This window comes from Indicator indicator, chromosome 5, assembly GCF_027791375.1.
Source record: "Indicator indicator isolate 239-I01 chromosome 5, UM_Iind_1.1, whole genome shotgun sequence".
Classification (NCBI taxonomy): Eukaryota; Metazoa; Chordata; class Aves; order Piciformes; family Indicatoridae; genus Indicator; species Indicator indicator.
This window is the reverse complement of record NC_072014.1, coordinates 10,022,089-10,041,946: the sequence shown is the minus strand read 5'-3', so window position 1 is coordinate 10,041,946 and position 19,858 is coordinate 10,022,089. Positions and strand designations below refer to the sequence as shown.

Below are 19,858 nucleotides of genomic sequence, written 5' to 3'. Positions count from 1 at the left end.
ACCACCTCAAACCCAGAAAACCGTAAAAAGCAGGAGATTGGGCTGAACCCTGAGGTGCTACTGGGTGCACAGGCTATGGAAAAAACTGCTCTCAAACTCCTCTAAGTATCTCTGCCATACTGAATCTGCTGAATGAATAGAAGAGAGGGAAGAAAATTAAATTCTTGAAGTTGAGGTGCAAAGACACTGGCAGGAGGCGGACACATGGCCTGTGCTGGGCATTAGCGTGAGGGTTGGAGTCCCTCAGTACGAGAAGATCATGCCTGCCCACCTGAGGCCTTGTTTGGGTAGGAGGTGTTTGTGCTGCCTTAGACATCTTAGCTACTGGAAGCACAGGTACTGGAAGGATGTATAGAGATGCATAGTTTGGTTGTTTGACCAGTTTGGATGCTGTTGATGTATCTTGATTCCTCATACTCAGAACATGAGATAGCAGTGTGCCCAGATAGACAAGAAGGTCAACAGCATCCTTGTCTGTATCAGGAGTAATGTGGCCAGCAGGAGTAGGGAAGTGATTGTGCCTCTGCACTTGGCTCTGGGGAGGCGGCACCTCAAACACTGCACTCATTATGAGGATACTGGAGTGCAGTGAAGCTGGTGCAGTGAAGGTGGTAAAGGGTCTAGAGAACAGCTCTTCCTATGAGGAGCTAGGAACTGGGATTGTTTAGCCTGCTGAAAAGAAGGCTGATGGGAGACCTCATTGCTCTCCACAACTATGTGAAAGGAGATTGTAGTGAGGTGGGTCTCGTCTCCCAAGTAAGCAAAAGGGAATGCCTTCAAGTTGAACCAGGGGAGCTTTCAGTCGGACATTAGGAAAAATTTCTTTCTCAAAATAGTTGTCAAGCCCCGGAACAGGGATGTGGTGGAGTCACCATCCCTGGAGGTACTTAAAAGATGTGGTGATCAGGGACATGGTTTAGTGGTGGCTTGGCAGTGTTGCGTTAACGGTTGGATTCGATGATATTAAAGGTCTTCCCCAGCTCAAATGATTCCGTCATCCTATCCCAACCCTGAACTCCAGGATGCCAACCCGCCCTCTTGCTCGGCCCTCCTTCTACGAGTGCCCAGCCCCGACCCCGCCTCGCTCCCGAAGCGCGGGAAGCGCCGGCGGCGGCCAGTGCGGCTGTCCGTGTGCGTAGCTTCCGGCTCCTGCGCAGTGGCGGCGGGCGGGCAGTTTGAAGTAGGAGCAGCAGCAGTGGTGGGAAGCTGTGCGGGAGGTGCTGCGCGGCCGCTCCGGCAACCAGGCGGCCGGCCGCTCACCGCCGACCCCATGGCGCTGCCCGACCCCTTCTGGGCTCGCACCCGCGCGGCGTTAGGGCAGCTGGAGAGGGCTCTGAGCTGCTCCCGCTGGTAACGGGCACCCTCACACTCCCTTCCTCTTCCCGCTCGCTGCCGTTACGGCCTGGCTGCTGCTGGCGCTGTGCCCTCGACGCCGCGTGTGTTAAAGCCAGTGTTTCTCTTTCCTCTCTCCGCAGCGCCGGCATGCTGCGGGAGCCCGTGTCCCTGGGGCAGTGCGACCACGTCTTCTGCCTGTAAGTATCGTGGTGCGCCGGGGCATGGCCGCTCCACCTCCCTTCCCGGGCCCCGGCGCTTTGAAGGTGCCCACAGACCCCCACCCTCCTTGCCGTCACGCTTCGGGGAAGGGGCTGGTGCCTGAGGGAGGTGTGCTCCGATGGTGCTTTCTCGCCCCAGCGGCTGGATGGGAGAGGAAAGCGAGAGGTGCCCGTCCGCGGTAGGTTCCGGCTCTCTGCTCTAGGGCGGGGTTTGGCCTTGCCAAAGTGAAAGCTAAGCGTCCTGAGCGCCGCTTTAGGCTCGGCCGGATGTAAAGAGAATCCCCACCCTGACAGAAAAGGGAGCTCACGCATAGAAGCAAAACCAGCTTACAGTTCCTCTTGTCACTTCCAGTACCTCCCTCTTTCTCGCTTCCAAAGAAAGCAGGCAGGGAAGATGTTTCCTGTTTTGAAGGGCGTTTTGCTCAGCTTGAGAGGGTTGGGTGCTGCTTGTCATTGCTTTGGCCTTCTGCTGTGCTAATGGTTCTTCTACTTCAGATCTGTAACTGTTCTCATATTCGTGTCTAGCCAAACTTACTGAGGTAGCATCAATACCTGTGCCTATGGTTTGTCAAATAAACTGCTTAAAAAGGCAGTCAAGATACATCCTGCAGTTCTGAGGAGGTGGTAGTTAGCTGGCCTGTCTTAGGATAGCTCACTCCACCATGAGGACAGACAGAGCCTGAAATGTTCATGCCCCAAGACTTCACGTAAGGAATGTAGTGGAACCTTTTCACTGTCCTGTATGTCACTGCTCTTCATGACTTGCAAATGCAAATGCTGATGTGGGGAGTTAAAAGGTCAGTCATGTATCTGCAACACTTTCTCTAGACAGCACAGATGGGAGCTCTCTATTAAAATCTTGTTATTGTGGAGGATAGAGACTTTCTGACCTCTGCTGTAGGTTAATCTCTATCTGACTGTGACTGTAAGCCAGTTTAGATACTCAGTTTTGCCTCTTAACATTGTAGTTACTATATCAATAAAAGCAGAGGAAATACTCTGCCCCTGCTCCCCAGCTATGTATTCATTAGCTGTAGACAGCTGCATCTTTCTAATAGGAGTATTGAAGGCCTGAAGAGTAAAATCATAGAATCATTAAATGCTTTAGGCTGAAAGGGACTTTTAAAGGCCGTCTAGTCCAAGCTTCCCCTTGCAGTGAGCTGTCTTCAACTAGATCAGATTGTGCAGAGTCCTATCCAGCCTGACCTTGAATGTTTTCAGGGGTGAGGCTTCTCTGGGCAACCTGTTCCAGTGTTTCACTACCTGCATCGTAAAAAATTTCTTCACTGTGTCTAGTCTAAATTTTCCCTCTTTTGTTTTTAAACAATTACTCCTTGTCCTTTTGCAACAGGCCTTACTAAGACGATTATCCTTATCTTTCTTATGGTTCCCCTTTAAATACTGAAAGGCTAGAAATACTAGAAAAAGACTTTCTTGGTTTTTAGTGAATAACTGATTATGGGACAGATGCCCTTAGCATCTTCCCTCCAAATATGGTTACACACAAATGATTTATTTGTTTGCAGACTGGTTCTTCTCCTGCTTTGGCCATTAATTGCTGTAAAAGATTCTGCCTTCTAAAGCAAACTTTTGGTTGTTTATTCCATATGTATTGCCTGTCCCCAGGGAAATAACCCCTAGAAGCTTGAGCAAGTTATTTATAAATATGTTTGTATCTGTCTTCATAAAATGTTGGATTGTTCTTTTTCTCAGGTGTAGTGAGGATATGGAAGGGTAGGATAAGGGTGGCCTAATAAACATAGTTACTTAGTTGTTTGGTATCTAGCATCTAGTGGTTTTATTTTAGATGATCTCAGTGTATTCTAGGTGATAGATTTAAGGCATCTGCTGTTTGCTGAAGTATTTTAAGTTTTCTTTAAGAGCAGTTTTCAAGATGTCAGAAGATGATTCAGTTGGCATTGATCAGGCTGAAAAGGATAGCTAATAGGAGTCTTAAGCATTCATTAGCAGCTATGTCTTACTCCAGAAAAAGAGTTTATTTGCTGTTATCCAAGTTATTTGTATACTTGATCTATTCTCTTGTACGCCTGACCTTTGAGTCATAAATTTAATGTGTCCTTTGATGACTGAATCTTGGATAGGAGCTATTTTTTTAAATAAACCCAAGGAAATTTAGATTAATTTGTTTACCAGTGAATTTGATAGAGGAGGAATTGAATTTGCAGTATTCTGACATGAAATGATTCTGATCCATTGCTAAAGTCAGACATGTATCTGGGAAGGAGTAGGGTGAATGGCCAGAGCTGACTTCTGATATATGAAGTGAAATATGTGGAACTAATGAATTGCAATAGCCGTAGAAGCATAGAATAGTTAGGGTTGGAAACAGCTTTTAAGGTTCTAGTTTTAACCTCTCTGCTACTAGACCAGTGTTTCTCAACACCCCATCCAGCCTGGTCTTGATGCTTCCAGGGGCAAGGCATCAACAACTTCTTGGGGCAAGCTGTACCTGTGTCTGGCCTCTCGCAGAGTTTCTTCCTCATATCCTATCTAAATCTCCCCTCTTTTGAGTTTAAAGCCATTATACTGTGTCTTGTCACTACATGACCTTGTAAAAGGTCCCTCTCCATCTTGTGTGTAGGCCCCCAGGTCACACATAATGTAACTGGTTCTTCCTCAGCATGAGTTTTACTATGGGCAGGGATATTTATTAAGGTCAGTTTCTGCAGTTTTGTCTGAGTAACTATAAGTTAGTTATAGTCATTATCCATTAACTAGAAAAACCCAACAGCTAGAGATAATTAGGAAATGTCGTGGTATAAAAGTCATCCTGCGTTTCCTTTGTCCTGCCTTTTATAGATGTGGGAGACCTGAGGCCAGCTTTCCTTGAGAGGGAGACCTGGTTGGTTCTTATCTTTGCTCCAAGTGATTTGTCAATGTCATCTAGAATACGTCAGAGCCAAGAATTGCATTTCAGTCTCCTGATCATAGCAGTGTCTCAACTGTGCGGTCTTTGCCCGCTCAGATCAGGCTATTTAAAGCATAAAGCACACCCAGCAGCAGTTATTATATACCAAATTTCTCATCTTGGAATTAACTGGAGGTGTGATACTCTTGTGTTGTTTGAGAAAGGGATGCCAGTGCAGAGAACAGATCTGAAAATAACTCTCCTTTTAAGGGAAGTGGTGGTACTCATAATTCTGCTGTTAGTTTGGGGGTGTATGACTGTCAGCTTCCAAACTGACTATGTGCATCTAGCCTCTATAAACATAGACTTAGATCTTCCTCTCCAGGTAGCAGTGGCTTGATGTTACTTGCATTCTGTTCACCTGAGTGTTTTAACATGATCTGCTCACCTTTTATTTTGTACCTTTAGCAAGAACTGTGTGTGTTACGTGGTGGTAAGGTAACAGAGACTTTTGAAATTAATTTAGCCTTGGTTAGGTGAAATTATAATCTGTATTTAATAGGGTAGATTTGAGTTGAGAAGTAACAATGACCCTGAATGTTGCAGTTCAGATGGCAAATCAAAAGTTCCTCTCACTGGACTAATAAAAATGAATAAAAGAGTTTAGGCTTTTCATGGGGAGAGTAGTATTAATAAGAAGCTACAAGTGTTAAATGACCTTTATTGAGTACATCTGTTTCCCTACCCACCCCACTTTGATCATCTGACATAAATGCTCTGAAAGAAAAAAGTGATGGTGTGCTCTGAACATCTGCTGATCCTCTTAGGACTTGCAGAAAAGTGTTTGGACTAGTGAAACTCCACAATATCAAGGAAATTTTAAGGAGGAAAAAGTGGAGATGATAGTTTGCTATGGGTCAGCTCTCTTCTCACTTGTTTATGAATGGAAAGCTGCAGAAGAGTAGCCCTACCTTTAGCTGAGGTGTTAAATAATGTGTAGTTTTAACTGTTCGAGCCTAATTGCTACCTGGAGACAAACAGCAATGGAGCTTTAGCATACCTTGAAAATTTGGATCAGCTTGTGAGTCTGTGGGAGTCACAAGATATCAAGTCTTCTGTGACAGTGTCCTGACAAGGCTCTGGACTTGGCTTACTTAATTATGGCTTGTCACTTGCTGTGATAAAGATGTCCTCTCCTGCGTTTGTGGGCTTTACAGTAGCGGTGTCAATGCCAAAATAAGATATTCTAGCTGAACGTTCAGCTGTGAAAAGGCTGACAGTGACTACAATGGATAACTTACAGTGGATAATGGGTTTTTACGTTTGACATTTCAGATCTTGTGTGGGTGACTGTATTGGCACAGAATGCCCGGTGTGTTGCGTACCAGCCTGGGTGCAAGATGCACAGGTAAACCGGCAGCTGGATACCATGATTCAGCTTTGCAGCAAACTGCGGCATCTGCTGGGGGCAGACACCTTGGGTAAGAGCAAACCTGGGTCTCTGACAGCTGTCGAGTCCACACCACTCTCTTTTGTTTCACAGGCTTTGCAGAGAATGAGCAGTGCAGCCCTGTTTAAGATTCTGAGAGGCTGTTCCAAATCATGTTTGGAAAATTTGATTTGAAGAGAACTGTCTGTATGGATTGCTCGTTCTTTGAATCTGTTTTACTAAGAAATCTGCATGAGCAGGTTAGTCCATAATTCATTAGAATCTGCCTTCCAAAATTAGGTGAAAGTGGGGTAGATTACCAAGTCACGTGGCAGCTAGTTGCACAAACCAGGGGCACAAGTGGTCAAATCTTGTAATGTGTAATGTTCTGCAGTGTGCACTTCTTTAGGGGGTCCCTGTTAGAGGATTAATACATCTATTCTTTTGCCTCTTGTGTGTTTGTGCACCGAGATGTGCATGCTGTCCCAGTAATTTTCAGTTTAGGGTTTTTGCATACAGAAAAAATTGTGTTCCTTGCTTGAAAGGGGAAGAAGGCAAGTCTGAACTCATTTATTGTCTGTTTCCTAGCAGTCAGCTAGTCTGCTAGAATGAAATTTTGTCATTGCTGACTGTGCTGGATGATTACAGAGATCATACTCTGGGAATTCATCTCTATCAAATTTTAGGCTGATTGTCTAAGTAGGGAAAAAATGAAGTGAAATAAGCGTAGGTGAATGTATGTTTCTTCTGCAAGCTCAGAGAGGAGTGTTTTCTGTAATACCAAGTTTTAGAAAAATACTCATTTAGCTGTCAGGTACAGAAGAGGCAATTCCTACTTCATTGTTGCTTCCTAATCTGTTTGTCTACATTAAAGATCCTTTTTTCAAAGTCTAATCCCATCAGCACTTTTGTATTCATTTGTGGGGTAGCTCTTCATGGACATCAAAATGGATTTAAGTGAGGAGGCTGGAAGACCATGTCCAACTGTAAAGGGATACATGTTATACAGACAGAAAATCCTGTGGTGATTAAATTGTCTGGAACATATAAAATACAGGTGATGGCTCAAATAAGATTTTGGGGAAACATATTAAATGATGATAGCTTTTAAAAACAGAATTGGAAGAAAATCTCTGAGAGGAGCTATTTGTAACGAATATGTTATGAATAAAGCATTTAAAATACAAAATGTTAGTATAATTAATACATTTTAGAAATTGTGGACAACACTTAAAGATTAATCCTTAAAAATTGGTCTGATGTTTAACTGTAGTAGAAGTTCAATAATGCCATAGTTCTTCTAAAGTAAAATTTGCATGGTGTGGCTAAACCAATGAACAAAACGAGATTCTTTATATCTGTTGTTTGCTTTTAAGGCAGAACAAGGAAATGGAAGTTTGAGCATTTTATTTGGAGCTGAAGTTATGAACTGGCATGGGAGATTACTTTTGATCACTTGTATTCTTTACAGTGCACTAAGGATTAATGGCCTTTTAAATGTTTCATATTGAGATTAAAGGAAAAAACCTCCCAAGCTGGAGATAATTCCCTGTCAGAAAAAGTTTGGATATGTAAGTAAAAGAGCACACCTCTAAGAACAGCCAGTTATGTGTTGTAGTTTGGAAAAATCACAGAACGCTGCAGCTTTAGAGGTTTTGAGAACGATTCCTTTAGGAAGTTTTGTCGCTTGTCTCTGACAAATCTGTCACCTCCTGTAGACGTGTGTCTTGAACTTAATGTATTCAATGTGGAAGATGTTTGAGTTTGGAGAATCAGGGCCTGTCTTGTCCTTATGGCACTGAACTTCTGCCACATTCCTGTCAACAACATTTTCTTGAAGGTTTTTGTTAGAAGGTCAGAAATTGTATTTTTTGCTCCAGTAAAGGAAACATACTGGAAAAAAAAAATCAATCTTTCTGTGGAGGAAAGGAACAGAAGCAGTTGAAAAAGAAATAAGTAAATATTTGGTTTATATCCTTTTTGCATGTTTCTTTTATATGCCTTATTTTGAGACAAACATGGTTTGTCTCAGGGCTTCTGTTTGAGACCCTTGTTGACTGAATTTTCTAATGCATATGCACCATACTGCCCATCTTTTAGTCTTTCACAGACCTAGTGAGCACAGTAAATTGTGTGTCGTATTTAAAAGACCTGCAGAACTATGGTGACTGAAAAGCATAGGGTTAAACTCGTGTTGAATATTTCAAGTATAAAAATCCCTCTACCCTGAGGTTCCACAGTAGATGAGAAGGATCACACTTTGTACACCATTGGGATAAAAACAGCTTTTTTGCCAAACAGCATGTGCCTCCTAAGAAGCAGCAGCAAATAATTTGGGAAAGAGTGCACAAAAAAGCTTATACTTCCCTTTTAAATTAAAGGGAAGCAGAGCAAAGGACACTACAGAATAGTACTGGAGTGACTGAAGGGGAATTGACAAGCAACAAACTTGAAACTGTCTAGAAAATACAAAATAGGTAGACAAAGAGTTTCACAATTAGTTCATGTTAGAGACATTCTATCCTTAGTCTGTGGCAAGGTGAGTAGAGCTGCCTGATTTCTTTACTGCCTTTATGAGGCTAATGGAGAACTGACTGGCAAGTTTCATAGCTAGGATTCTATGAAAATCTTAAGATTTAATGTTACAGAGTCCAAGACATCTTGAACTTGAGCTGGTGGGTTGATAGGCTTCATAAGTTGGTAATTAGTAAGAACTTGAATCATGGCCATGGTGGATATAGTATACTAGAGCTGAAGAAGGTTGATTTGCAATAGTGAATTTGAAAGTGAATTTCTAAGTACTTCATCAGATTTTTCTGTGTGATGCTCTTTAAGAAAAGAGATTGTTGTAACTTTTCACAACCACCACTTATTTTACCTTATTCTTTGTAAAATCATCTGCTTTCCTCTAACACAGTCAAATAAAAAGCTTTCCCCTCCCTTTGTCATACAGAGCTAGACCCTGCAGGTGTTGGTCAAAGCTTCCAAAGCTCATGTTGATGCTGGTGGACAGTAGGAGAGATTAACGTTTGATTAGCTGTTATAGTATCATAATTTTGTTTCACATTTACTGATGTGGAAGAGAAGACGTTGAACTCCTATTACATTGCATTTCATGTATGCTATGACATTTTTCATAATAGCTAAAGATGAGGTTTTGAATAGCTGGAATTTCTCCCTTTTCCCCCCTGTGCAGAATACTTAACTTGCAAAATAATCATTCTTCAGTGAAGGCACTAATGTTGCACAGATGGTACCAAAGCACTTCCCTTTGATTTTTAATAAGGGACTAGTTTGTCAAAGAGATTTCTCAACTTCTGTTCTGAAACCCATAATAGAGAATAATTTGAAAGGCACACAATGTGCATCATTATATTCCTTTGATGCAGATTAATGATAGCTAAACCACATTTTCTAATTGCTCCTTTTTTGCTGCTCTAGCCTGTTATTGCACTGCAGCAGAACTTGAAGATGTAGCCCTCTAGCTCTCTAGTAGCAAGGCACTGCATATCCCCTAATACTTTTCTGTTCTCAATCCTTTTAAGAAATTCAACTCTATTAAATGTCAGCATTAAGAAGCTTGTGCTTATTATGAGCAAATAAGTCTAATTTAGAAAGGATTCCACTGATATACTGTGTATCTGAATGTTACTTTTAATAGGTAATGGAAACTAAATTTACTGCTTTTATTACAGGCTGATTCTAATACTGTTACTGTGGATAGTCTTTACACTTGTATATTCTTTGAAATCTAGAGCTAGTAAGGCATGCTTTACTGATTCACCTTGTCTTAATGCTTCTCTAAAAATTTTAGAGGGATGCTTCTTATTTATCAAAGACAATTCTTAATCATATATAGTTTTTTTTTTTTTTCATTCCTATTGAGGCATGGGCTCTGGCTTCCAACTTGAACACAACAAAGAATTCCTTTGGATCAATTTCTCTGTGAGCCATTTTCTGTGAAGGTAGTTTAACTGAATGCACTTAGCTACCAGTTAATACCCTCTTTATATAAATGGACATTTACATATTAAACCATAAGAACTTCCTTTCAGCTTCTTAGCACTGTGTCTGTTTGTTTTTTTTTTTTCTCTCTTCCTGTTACCCTTATGGGTCCATGAAAGGATTAGATCTTCAGGGAGGGTAGATTGGCCTCACAGAATTGTCAGGGTTGGAAAGGGCCTGAAGGATCATCTAGTTCCAACCCTGCTGCCATGGGTAGGGACACTTTGCACTAGATCAGGTTGCCCAGAGCCACATTCAGCCTGGCTTTAGAAGCACCCAGGGATGGGGCTTCTACCACCTCCTTGGGCAGCCTGTTCTAGTGTCTCACCACCCTTATGGTGAAGAACTTCTTCCTAACATCTAATCTCAATCTACCCTCCTCTAGCTTGGATCCATTCCCCCTAGTCCTATCACTACCTGGCACCCTAAAAAGTCCTTTACCAGCTTTCTTGTAGGCCCCCTTCAGATATTGGAAGGCCACAGTAAGGTCCTTATTACTTCTACTCCTTTACCTTGTCTGCTTTGGAAGTGGAGGAAAGGTGCAGCAGAGTCTAGGAGTAACATTTTTTTGCATATACTATGGAGAACTGATCAGGTAGAGTTGATGTTAGCTACAGAGCATTCTCAAGTGTGGAACTGTTGAAGAATGGCTGAGACACAGCACCCACCATGGCAGAAATTGCAGTTTCTTCCCCATTAGGCTGTGGAGATGCCCTGGGTGTTTGTGACTGGCCTCTCAATGTGATGGCTCTCTTTCATAGTGTGATAGCCTTTTAGTGGTGCTCCAAGAGTGCCTCCCTGTTCTAAAACATGCAGTGTACTCTTTACACCTCAAGTAGTTGCATGTGAGGAAGAATAATCCTGGCAAAGTATTTTTGTTGTATTTTCAGCAGATTTTAATAACCTGACTGGTTAAGTCCCTGCTGAGCAACCAGTAATGAACAGGTCAGTTGAAGAACCCTTGTGGTTTTCACAAGGTTTCTTGCTCCCAGAAGTGGTATATACATGGCTTCCAGTGTAAATACTTAATTCTGTTATGCTTAGATCATACTTCTGAAGGACAGTGCCTTTGATTGAATTTGTCACTTGGACTTTAAAGTCTTACTGTGCTGTACACATCAAAAAGAGTTCTGCCATCACAAAAGTGTTGCACAAATTACTTTTCCACGCCGATTTCATTCTCGTTCTTTACTTGGAGATGACTGAAAGTTCTAGCAAGGTAAATATTTTAGAAGGAAATCTGCTGGTTTTGTCAGCAGTGAAGGCAAGACAAGTAAATACTAGCTGATTTTATATTTTGCATCTGTTTGCAATCAAGCTCTTCCTGTGTTGTTCTTTTTCCTTTTTTTAGCTATAATTGTCAGAATGAAATTGGATATGGTATCCTTCTGAAGGCTAGAGAGTTATGAGATTTCAGTCTCAATTTCAGTGCTTTTTTTCCCCAATTGCACCAAGCTGAGCCCTACAGGAAGATCAAATAGCTGTGGTTCTGTACTTGATGATTCTCTTTAGATACCTAAATGATTGATTAGGTAGCCTACAGCTGTAATCTTAAAGACCCTTTTGGTGTGATGTCTTACATATTCCTCTAGCTAACTCTCCTAATATCTCCTATATTATAATTCAAAGGATAAGTAAGATAATTTAAAACAACATAGAGGAAAAATTTAACCGTGAAATACTGCTTTAAAAGAAAACTGCAAATATCTGTTTTGGTGTTGAATTACTAGCTACTCAGTGCTGGTTGAAGCAAAATTTCCAACTTTTTTTTTTCCTTTTTTTTTTTGTGGCTAAGGCGGTTTGGGTTAGTTTGTCTGCTACCTGTGAATTTATCACAGCTTGCTATGCAAAACAGGCTATGGTTACTAACACCCAAAATAGAAGAGAAGGTACGGAGAAGACAAATTATCCATAGAAAGTTAATGCACTGAAGTAAAAGTAATGCATTGTTGTCTGTCAGTTTTAAAAATCAAGACTCTGTATAGCTTATTCAAACATGTTAAAAAAAAAAAAAAACTAACAACAAAACAACAACAAAACACTATTATTGCTCTTAGTTCTGTTTAAAAATAATATCACCGAATCAACCAGGTTGGAGAAGACCTTTGAGATCAAGTCCAACCTACCACCCAACACCATCTAAGCAACTAAAGCATGGTACTAAGTGTCTCATCCAGTCTTTATGACTTGCCTCACTAGACAAAATTAATATTAGTTTTCCACTGATAGCTATAAATCACAAATACCTGAGGTTGGAGGCAACAGAAGGAATAAGCTGGATTTAGTTGGAGGACTTGTCCAGGTAACCTAGAATAACTTAGATTTCCATGAAGGGATCTGTGTTAAAAAAAAAAAAAAAATCTGTTCTATTTTTTTTCACTGAAGGAATTGTTGTCAACTTAAATTATTGTCTAACTTAGAGGTCACTTTATGCTCCTTAATTTATTCTTAAGCCATTGAGAAGCACTATTTATAGCCCTGACTCTCAACTGCTATTTCATGCACTGGGGGTACAGGCTATTCCTCCGTCATCTTGGTTATTGATTCGTAATGTGCTGTACGATGTGACTTACAAAACTGCTCCACTGCATAGTTTTAAAGAAACCATTGCAGAATGGTTGGGGTTGGAAGGGACCATTGGAGATCATCTAGTTCAACCCCTGAAATACAGGTACACCTAGATCAGGTGTTTGAGATCATCAAAATGTTTAGCTTCCTTGGAATTTTTTGCTACCAAGAAGTAAAGAATCAAATGACAGGACACAATTACGTGCAGATTTTCTATATATTTCTCTGGTTCATCTCCTTACATCTGTGGAGTTGGCATAATTTCTCAGGAATGTTCAACATTCAAGGATGTTATTTTTGCTTTCTTGCAGCTATTCTTCTCCTTTATCTTCAGGTGGACTGTAATATCTTTTTAGAAAATTGTTTTTGTGCTCTTTTGTGTATTCACAGATGATTTGGTTAAACCTATTTCCAAGGAAACCTCAGTGAGAGAACCAGCTTCTCTCTTCTGTAGTCAGAAATTTTCTGTGCATGTGCTGCGTTGTGACCTCAGACTGCTGAGGAAATGTCCCTACCAGGCTGCTTGCTTGCCTGGCAGATAGCTTTAGCTGCAATGAGATCCCTGAACTCCAGAGTGGTGTGTGGCCTTGCCAGTTGTTTTAAAGCAATTACACCTGTCCATTCAGAAGGAATGAAGGCACTCATAGGTTGTATTTAGACTTCATCAGTTACTACAGTTTTTATTCTGATCTTCTTTCTTTGTGATGTTCAGTTGAAGAGTGCTCTATAAATTATTTTTCCTCTTCCCTGATGCATGTAGATTCGACGGCAGATATGTCCACATCAGCTGACTCAGGCTTTGAAAAAAAGAGTAAGAAGGAACAGATAAAAATGTGGTTCAGCCCAAAGAGTAGGAAGATTCGATGTGTCCTGACCAAGAGACAGCCTGACATCAAAAGTGATGCCCTCTGCCAAGACACATCTTCAGTTTATGATTTCTTTCCTTCTCCTCCTCACAAAAAGCCCTCCAAAACAACAAAGAAGCTCATGCCGACACATAAGAAGAAGAAGAAGAAAATTCTAGCAGACATTAACAAAGTGTGGAGCTTAGAGAAGCCTGAGCAGAAAGGAGGAGTTGAGAAGACTCCCAAGGAAAAGCATGTTACCATCTGCAGTCAACCAGTAGTCCTGGACCCTCCAGAACCAAACAGCCCTGAAGAGACACTTCAGCAGGAGTCTGTAAAGGAAGCTGACTCCATAAAAAGTACAGAAAATGTGGAGATACCACCACAAGTAAAATCCTCAGAGAAGAAGGATGACAGTGAGGTGATGTGCCCTGCACAAAACAGCAAGGAAAAAAGCAATGCTACAGAAACTTCATTGTCAATAGAAAATGAGGCTACACCTTTAAAACGTGGAAGGGAGCAATCCAAACTTCCAGTTACGTCTCAGTCTAAAAGACAAAGACTAAGTGAGAGGAGCAGTATTAGGAAGTCAGTGAGGCAGGCAGATTGTGCAGAGGAGGTACCTCTGGGTTGTCCGAACTCCCCAGCAACAGAGCACAAAACACCAGTTCAGATTTCTTCCTCTACATTGAAACTTGCCAACACTGTAATGAAAACAAGAAGCTCTGCAGCTTCTTCACTTTCAGAATCTCCTTCTACCTCACCTACTTCTAAGACTTTTAATCAAATAGGAATATCACACATTCCTTCTGTGTTGAAGTCCCCTGGCAGTAACACAATTGCCAGAAGAAACTACAAAGGAGAGACTCTGCTCCATGTTGCCTCCATCAAGGTAGGACCATCAGCCTCTATTTCAACTTTAAACAAAGATATGTGAAACACTGTTGTATTGAAAATATCCTGGAAACCAGTTACTTCATCCTCTTTTGGGGGTGGGGGAATCTCATCATCATCTGGGTTTATTGAGGAGTTTCCAACCTGATTCTCTGATTTCATAACAAAATGATGGAATGATGCAAGATGATTATACTTGAAACTTGATGTGCTATGGTGTCAGTTATGAGTTCCAAGAAGTGATCAGCATTGAAACGTCTTTGCCTTATGTGCCAGAAAGCTGTGGTTTTTCATAAAGGGATTAGCTAAATATTTCAGATCTCACCAAGTGATCTTGATCCATTTAGCTTGTCCTGGTAACTCAGCCAGGGCAAGATCTGAATTATCTGCATTAAGGTAACTCTCTGCAACCTTAACTGAGGTTAACTATTTGATAATCTGAGAACCTCCATCTGGTGCAAGTGTTGGTTCGAGAGGAACAAAATGCTGCACCCTGGGATGCCCATGCTGAAACCTCTGCTCTTGAGCATGTTGTTCTCAGATAGTGGAGAAGGGAGAGTTAGAACCCACTTGAGATGTTCTCAGTGTGACTTTACTGTTATTCATGGAATGGCAGTTATCACTCATTTTGCTGTTATTATCTTAGCCAGTTCCTGCTGCGGTAGAACTTCGTGGCTTTGCTTCCCTATTACTGTGTAAGTGCTACCTGCAGGTAGGGTAGGTGGAATGCTTACAGTCAAACTCATTGGGCGCACTAACAGAGCAGTTCTCTTCTGAGAGGTCATTTCAAAGAGTTTGTAGTCTGGCAATTTAAATGTACTTTGTGCTAAATCATAATAAAGAAATACTGTGCAGTTCATAAACTACTGGAGTTGATTCACCTGTAAGCATCCTGACATTTATACAGCTCTTCTATCTGTTGTGACAGAGGCTGTTCTTGATAAGGAACTGTGTCCTCTTTCAAAGGCATTCTAATAAGCCACTCCTGCTGCATGAGGTCTTTTTAAATGGAAGTGGCAGCTCAGCTGAGTTGGGTTCAGATATCGTACTTGATACTATGAATATGGAAGTAGGGTGGAGAAAATGAAACATTGTCCTCATAGGACTCAAGAGCTCTAAGGAGAAATCTCTTCTTACTTCTCATCCTAAGTCTTATATATTCCTCTTTATTGAAGCACTGTTTATAAATTATCCTTCCATGAATTTCAGGGAATTTGTAAGGACTACTACTATGACTGGTCAAAAAAATATTTGTCTACCTTGGCAAATTTTCACCTACATATGGCTTCTGTCAATGTGTCTGATACTTATTGGGAGATTTGGATTAAACAGTGATGTGCCAATACTGTGGGTTTTCACTGTAAAAAAAAAAAAAAATTGGAGATGAATGAGTAAAAACTGATCCTGTAGACCCAAAGAATAAACAAGTTTTGATTATCCAGGTTTTGTGGTGTAGCTGGCCTTGCTTGTTGGCATTGGTACAGCCCCCTCTGAAAAAGGGATAGGGCTGTTGCAGTGGGCTGAAAAGTGTAGGCTGCAAGGTCAACAAGCACAGGAATGCTTTTCTCAGCCTTGTGTGTGAATTCGTTGTGGTGCTCTCTTTTAATGTGTATTGATCTAAAATGGGAAGTTGCTTCTGTTCCTCGTTAGTTCTGCTGTGGATTTAATCTGTCAATTCCATTTGCATTGAGGTGCTCATTAATAAAGGCTTGTTTAACTAGGTAGGGCTTCAGGGTGATCCCAAAATTACCACTAGCTTTTAAAGGTCACTAAAATAAGACAAGGAGAGTGGTCTTTTTGGCTTTGGTCATAGTTGCACCTACCTTTGTTTCCTGCTACTAAATTTCCAGTGCAACTCTAACAAAGTTGTCACGCTGTCTCTGAACCTCAGATCCTCATTTGTAGAATGAGATGATACAGGTTATCTGCTTTCATTTGTAATGTTCTTTGTTCTTGTTACATAATTGTGGGCATTATGATGCCATTCTGAGAAGTTGCTGCATCCCCTGGTAAATAGTGAATGTAGGCATAGTTACTAGTCCATATCAAAGTGAAGACTGAGAGAGAGGAGAGGAGTTGGTCTTTCCAGAAAACTATTGGTCATGGGTTTTGCTAACGTTTTACTTTGTGAAACAGTAAACAAGAAACAGCAGCAATTAATTGCCGTGAATCTGCTGGGGATGTGTGGCAATTGCAAGTATATTTCATACAACCTGTGTGTTTTTAGATCACTCTTCTAGAGTGTAGGAACTCTGCTATGGAACTGTATTTTCTCAGAAAAATACTTCATGCTCTATGTATATTCTCATTGTGGTTTTGTTTGTGTTTTTTTCTTTTTTTCTTTTTTTCTTTTTTTTTTGGGTTTTTTTTTGGTGGTGGTGGTGGGTTTTGATGGTTTCGTTTGTTTGGTGGTCGTTGGTTTTGGTTTTGGTTTTTTTTTTTTTTTTGTCCAAAATAATCTTGTCATTTTTTGTTTCTGGAAGAAGTATTTCACTTCCAGTTTTGTTTTGGAGGTGATTTTTTTTTTTTTCCGCTTGTTCTTTCCACAGCCAATAATGTTTTCCCATGTGTGTAATGGGAAAAACTTGTAGCTGCCACCTTCCTCCCCAAAGTGAAATAAAGTCTGATTTTCCAGGAATTCATTAATTATAAAAAGAAATCTGTATTATTTTCATTAACTGTTAGGGTCTAATACCCCAAATTTAATTAAAGCTAATTGATTTTTCCCTTTTCTTTGTTATTTAAAAGAGATAATAAAAATTATCAGACATTAAAATTAAGTGCATTGTGCTCTTTCAAATAATTTTGAGGGATTCTCCCCATTTGCTACCATTAGTTGATTAACTTACTGAAATCGAAATGATTCCAAGAAAGGTTCTAGCGTGGATGAATTTAATGCTAAGGTACACTAATAAATGGGAATAAATGTGGCTCTTCCCATAGCAAACAACAGTCATGTTTGTCCTTTTCTTATAACTATTAAAGGTAAAACTTCCAATTAGTTAAAATACAAAACGTGAGTTGTTGTGCTCCTGATATTCTAAATGGTGGGAAATTGCCTAATCAACAGCTCTTATGCAAGATTTTTTTACAGCAAAATAATGAGTTGTTCACAGGACAGGCTCTAATGTGACAATTAAAAATGCTTCACTGTATTACTGAACTAGTTAGTACAGAATCTTCAGTCTGTGGAGAGAAAAAAAGCATGGTTTCTTGGTGCAGTGTTTCAGGTCTTGCTTGTGTTTCTTCTGTGTTGATAAGAGAGATGATGGAGCAGTTCACAGTGTGGAATTGCTGCCACTGTGGATTCCAGGAAGAGGAATAGCAAAGCACAGTGCAAACAGAACAACAGAGGACCAGAGCAATAGTCATACTGTTACAAATCAGTAAATGGGATGCAGCTCAGAGAAAGTTTTTCTTTTTATGCTTCAAATTGGAATCAATTGAAGAGTCCTGAGGATTTTTTGTGAGGAGGAGGAGAAGGAAAAAAATCATAAACTGAAGATGTCTTGGCAGAGGACATCACTTTTGATGTCAGGCTGTCTCTTGTTCAGGACACATTGAATGTCCTGTCCTGAGGAAAGAACATCTACTTAGGCTGAGGAGAGAGAGAAGGAGCACTGGGACCAGTTTTGGTTACCTTCTGTTTGGGGAACCCTTTAGTTTTGACAGTTAACCGGGAGTCAAAGCAATCCATCTTCCCCAGTGCTGATGTGAAAGCTTAGAAACAAATTGCTCTTTCTTCTTGGATAGTGCTTAGTCCTTACTCCTCTTGTTTCTGAGGTGGTTTAAACTTAACTTTTGAATGTTTATGTTAAAGGCTAAGCACAGCTAGCTGTGTGCTTGTTGGTTAATAAATGGGCTGCTGGGTAGGGAATTAATTTGGACAAATCTGAGGTGAGAAATTTACTAATTCCTGGTAATAGTTGATTGGAGCACTCAGTTACAGTAATCTCTCTAATTTATATTTAGCCTCTTTATAGGCCTCCTTATTGTGGCCTTTAGTATCTGAAGGGGGCCTACAAGAAAGCTGGGGAGGGACTTTTTAGGATATAGGTGGTGATAGGACTAGGGGGAATGGAATAAAGCGGGAAGTGGAGAGATTCAGACTGGACGTGAGGAAGAAGTTCTTCACCATAAGAGTGATGAGAGCCTGGAATGGGTTGTCCAGGGAGGTGGTTGAGGCCCCATCCCTGGAGGTGTTTAAGGTCAGGCTGGATGAGGCTCTGGCCAGCCTGATGTAGTGTGAGGTGTCCCTGCCCATGGCAGAGGGGTTGGAACTAGATGATCCTTGTGGTCCCTTCCAACCCTGACTGATTCTGTGATGATTTGACCACTTATGAGTTGTAAATAACCTAGTTCTCCTTCCCCAACTCCCTGCTGTCAGTACTGTATTAGGGTTTGAAAGGGGATTTTATTCATGTTTGACCTAATGATTGGATACCTTTGCAAATAAAGGGAGAAGTGATTGGTTGAAGTGGTACAGGTTTTTAGCATCATCTTCATGTACTGCCCTAATTCTTTCGATCTCTCTTTGAACTGGTAGAATACTTTTTCATTAACTTAATTAAAATGTGACTTTTGCATGGAAAATATTGATGGTTAATGGAACTAGTAAAGGGCAAAATGGGGGAAAAAAACCCCACCTATAAAATAGGGCTGAAAGGACACTTACAGTTCTTCTTAACCACCTGTCTTCATGAAAATCATAACACAATTGACTTGGGAAAAAAACCAACACAAAACCTTCTCAAAGCCAAGTGAGGATGGTTTTCTGGTCTTACGCCATCAGTATCTGCAGGAATTAAATTCTCATTGGGAGGGAAGTGTTTGTAATCTGTGTAAATGCCCTCCTCCATGTAAGCTAATGCTGTCTTCTAGATCTGCCAACAGATGGCCCCAATGCCTTTCTTGCTTCTGTGGTTTTCAGAGCTCCCTTAATCTGTAGTAGAGGAAGAGCAGCCCCATTGCATTATTGTGTTGTCAATATACATAAGCTTTGTTACGAGCTTAAAATGTCCTTTGCTTTGCATCTTCCAAATGGATAATTTTACATTCTGTAGTAGTTTCTGCCTTTTCAGAAGTCGGTTGTAATCCTTCACTGATAATGAGATTTAAAAATAAACGCTTCCCTGTGATTTGTTAATGTTAGCAGTTTTCTACCTGGTGTTTGTCCTGTTCTCTGTTTCTGAACAAGTAGTATCTCCAGTTACATTTCCACTCCGCTGCTGTTGCAGACTGCTAAGACAAGCAGTGAGGACCCCTCCTTGTATCATTTGACATGGTTACAACACTCTATTTGAGACTGGTGATTTTATGCTAGCATTGCTAGATCAAGTAAACTCCAGGGACTAAATGTGCAAAGTGAATTTTAATACTGGTTAAAGCACAAATTCATGAAGTACATTTGAATTGGTGATTCCAATGTAATAGATGTAGTCTCTTCTGCTTTCTTACTTGTGGAAGAAATATGGTGTATAGATGTTTGTGGCTAGTAGTTACCCCTACAGGATGCTTAACCTTTCTTGGTTAGAGCTGGGCAAAACATTTATTAACTTCTAAATGTGTGAGTAATTCCATCAACTCTGGTAAAACTGGTCAAGGTGTTAGATGCACCTTTTTTACTTCTGGATCACTAGCAGATGACAGTGGTCCTCTTTGCAGGAGGGACCCTAACACAAGCCTTCTAAGGTTT

The 19,858-nt window shown here is 40.8% G+C and overlaps 1 protein-coding gene across 1 annotated transcript in view; it reads left to right on the top strand.

Annotated features, from left to right (window-relative positions):
* The first annotated feature begins 1,214 nt into the window (after positions 1-1,214).
* Positions 1,215-19,858, top strand: part of BARD1 (BRCA1 associated RING domain 1) — a 45,895-nt gene continuing 27,251 nt past the window's right edge. The window contains exons 1-4 of the mRNA XM_054381209.1: positions 1,215-1,350; positions 1,476-1,532; positions 5,758-5,903; positions 13,185-14,161. Coding sequence (XP_054237184.1) covers positions 1,271-1,350; positions 1,476-1,532; positions 5,758-5,903; positions 13,185-14,161 — 1,260 coding nt within the window. The 5' untranslated portion in view covers positions 1,215-1,270. The remainder of the gene's footprint in view (positions 1,351-1,475; positions 1,533-5,757; positions 5,904-13,184; positions 14,162-19,858) is intronic.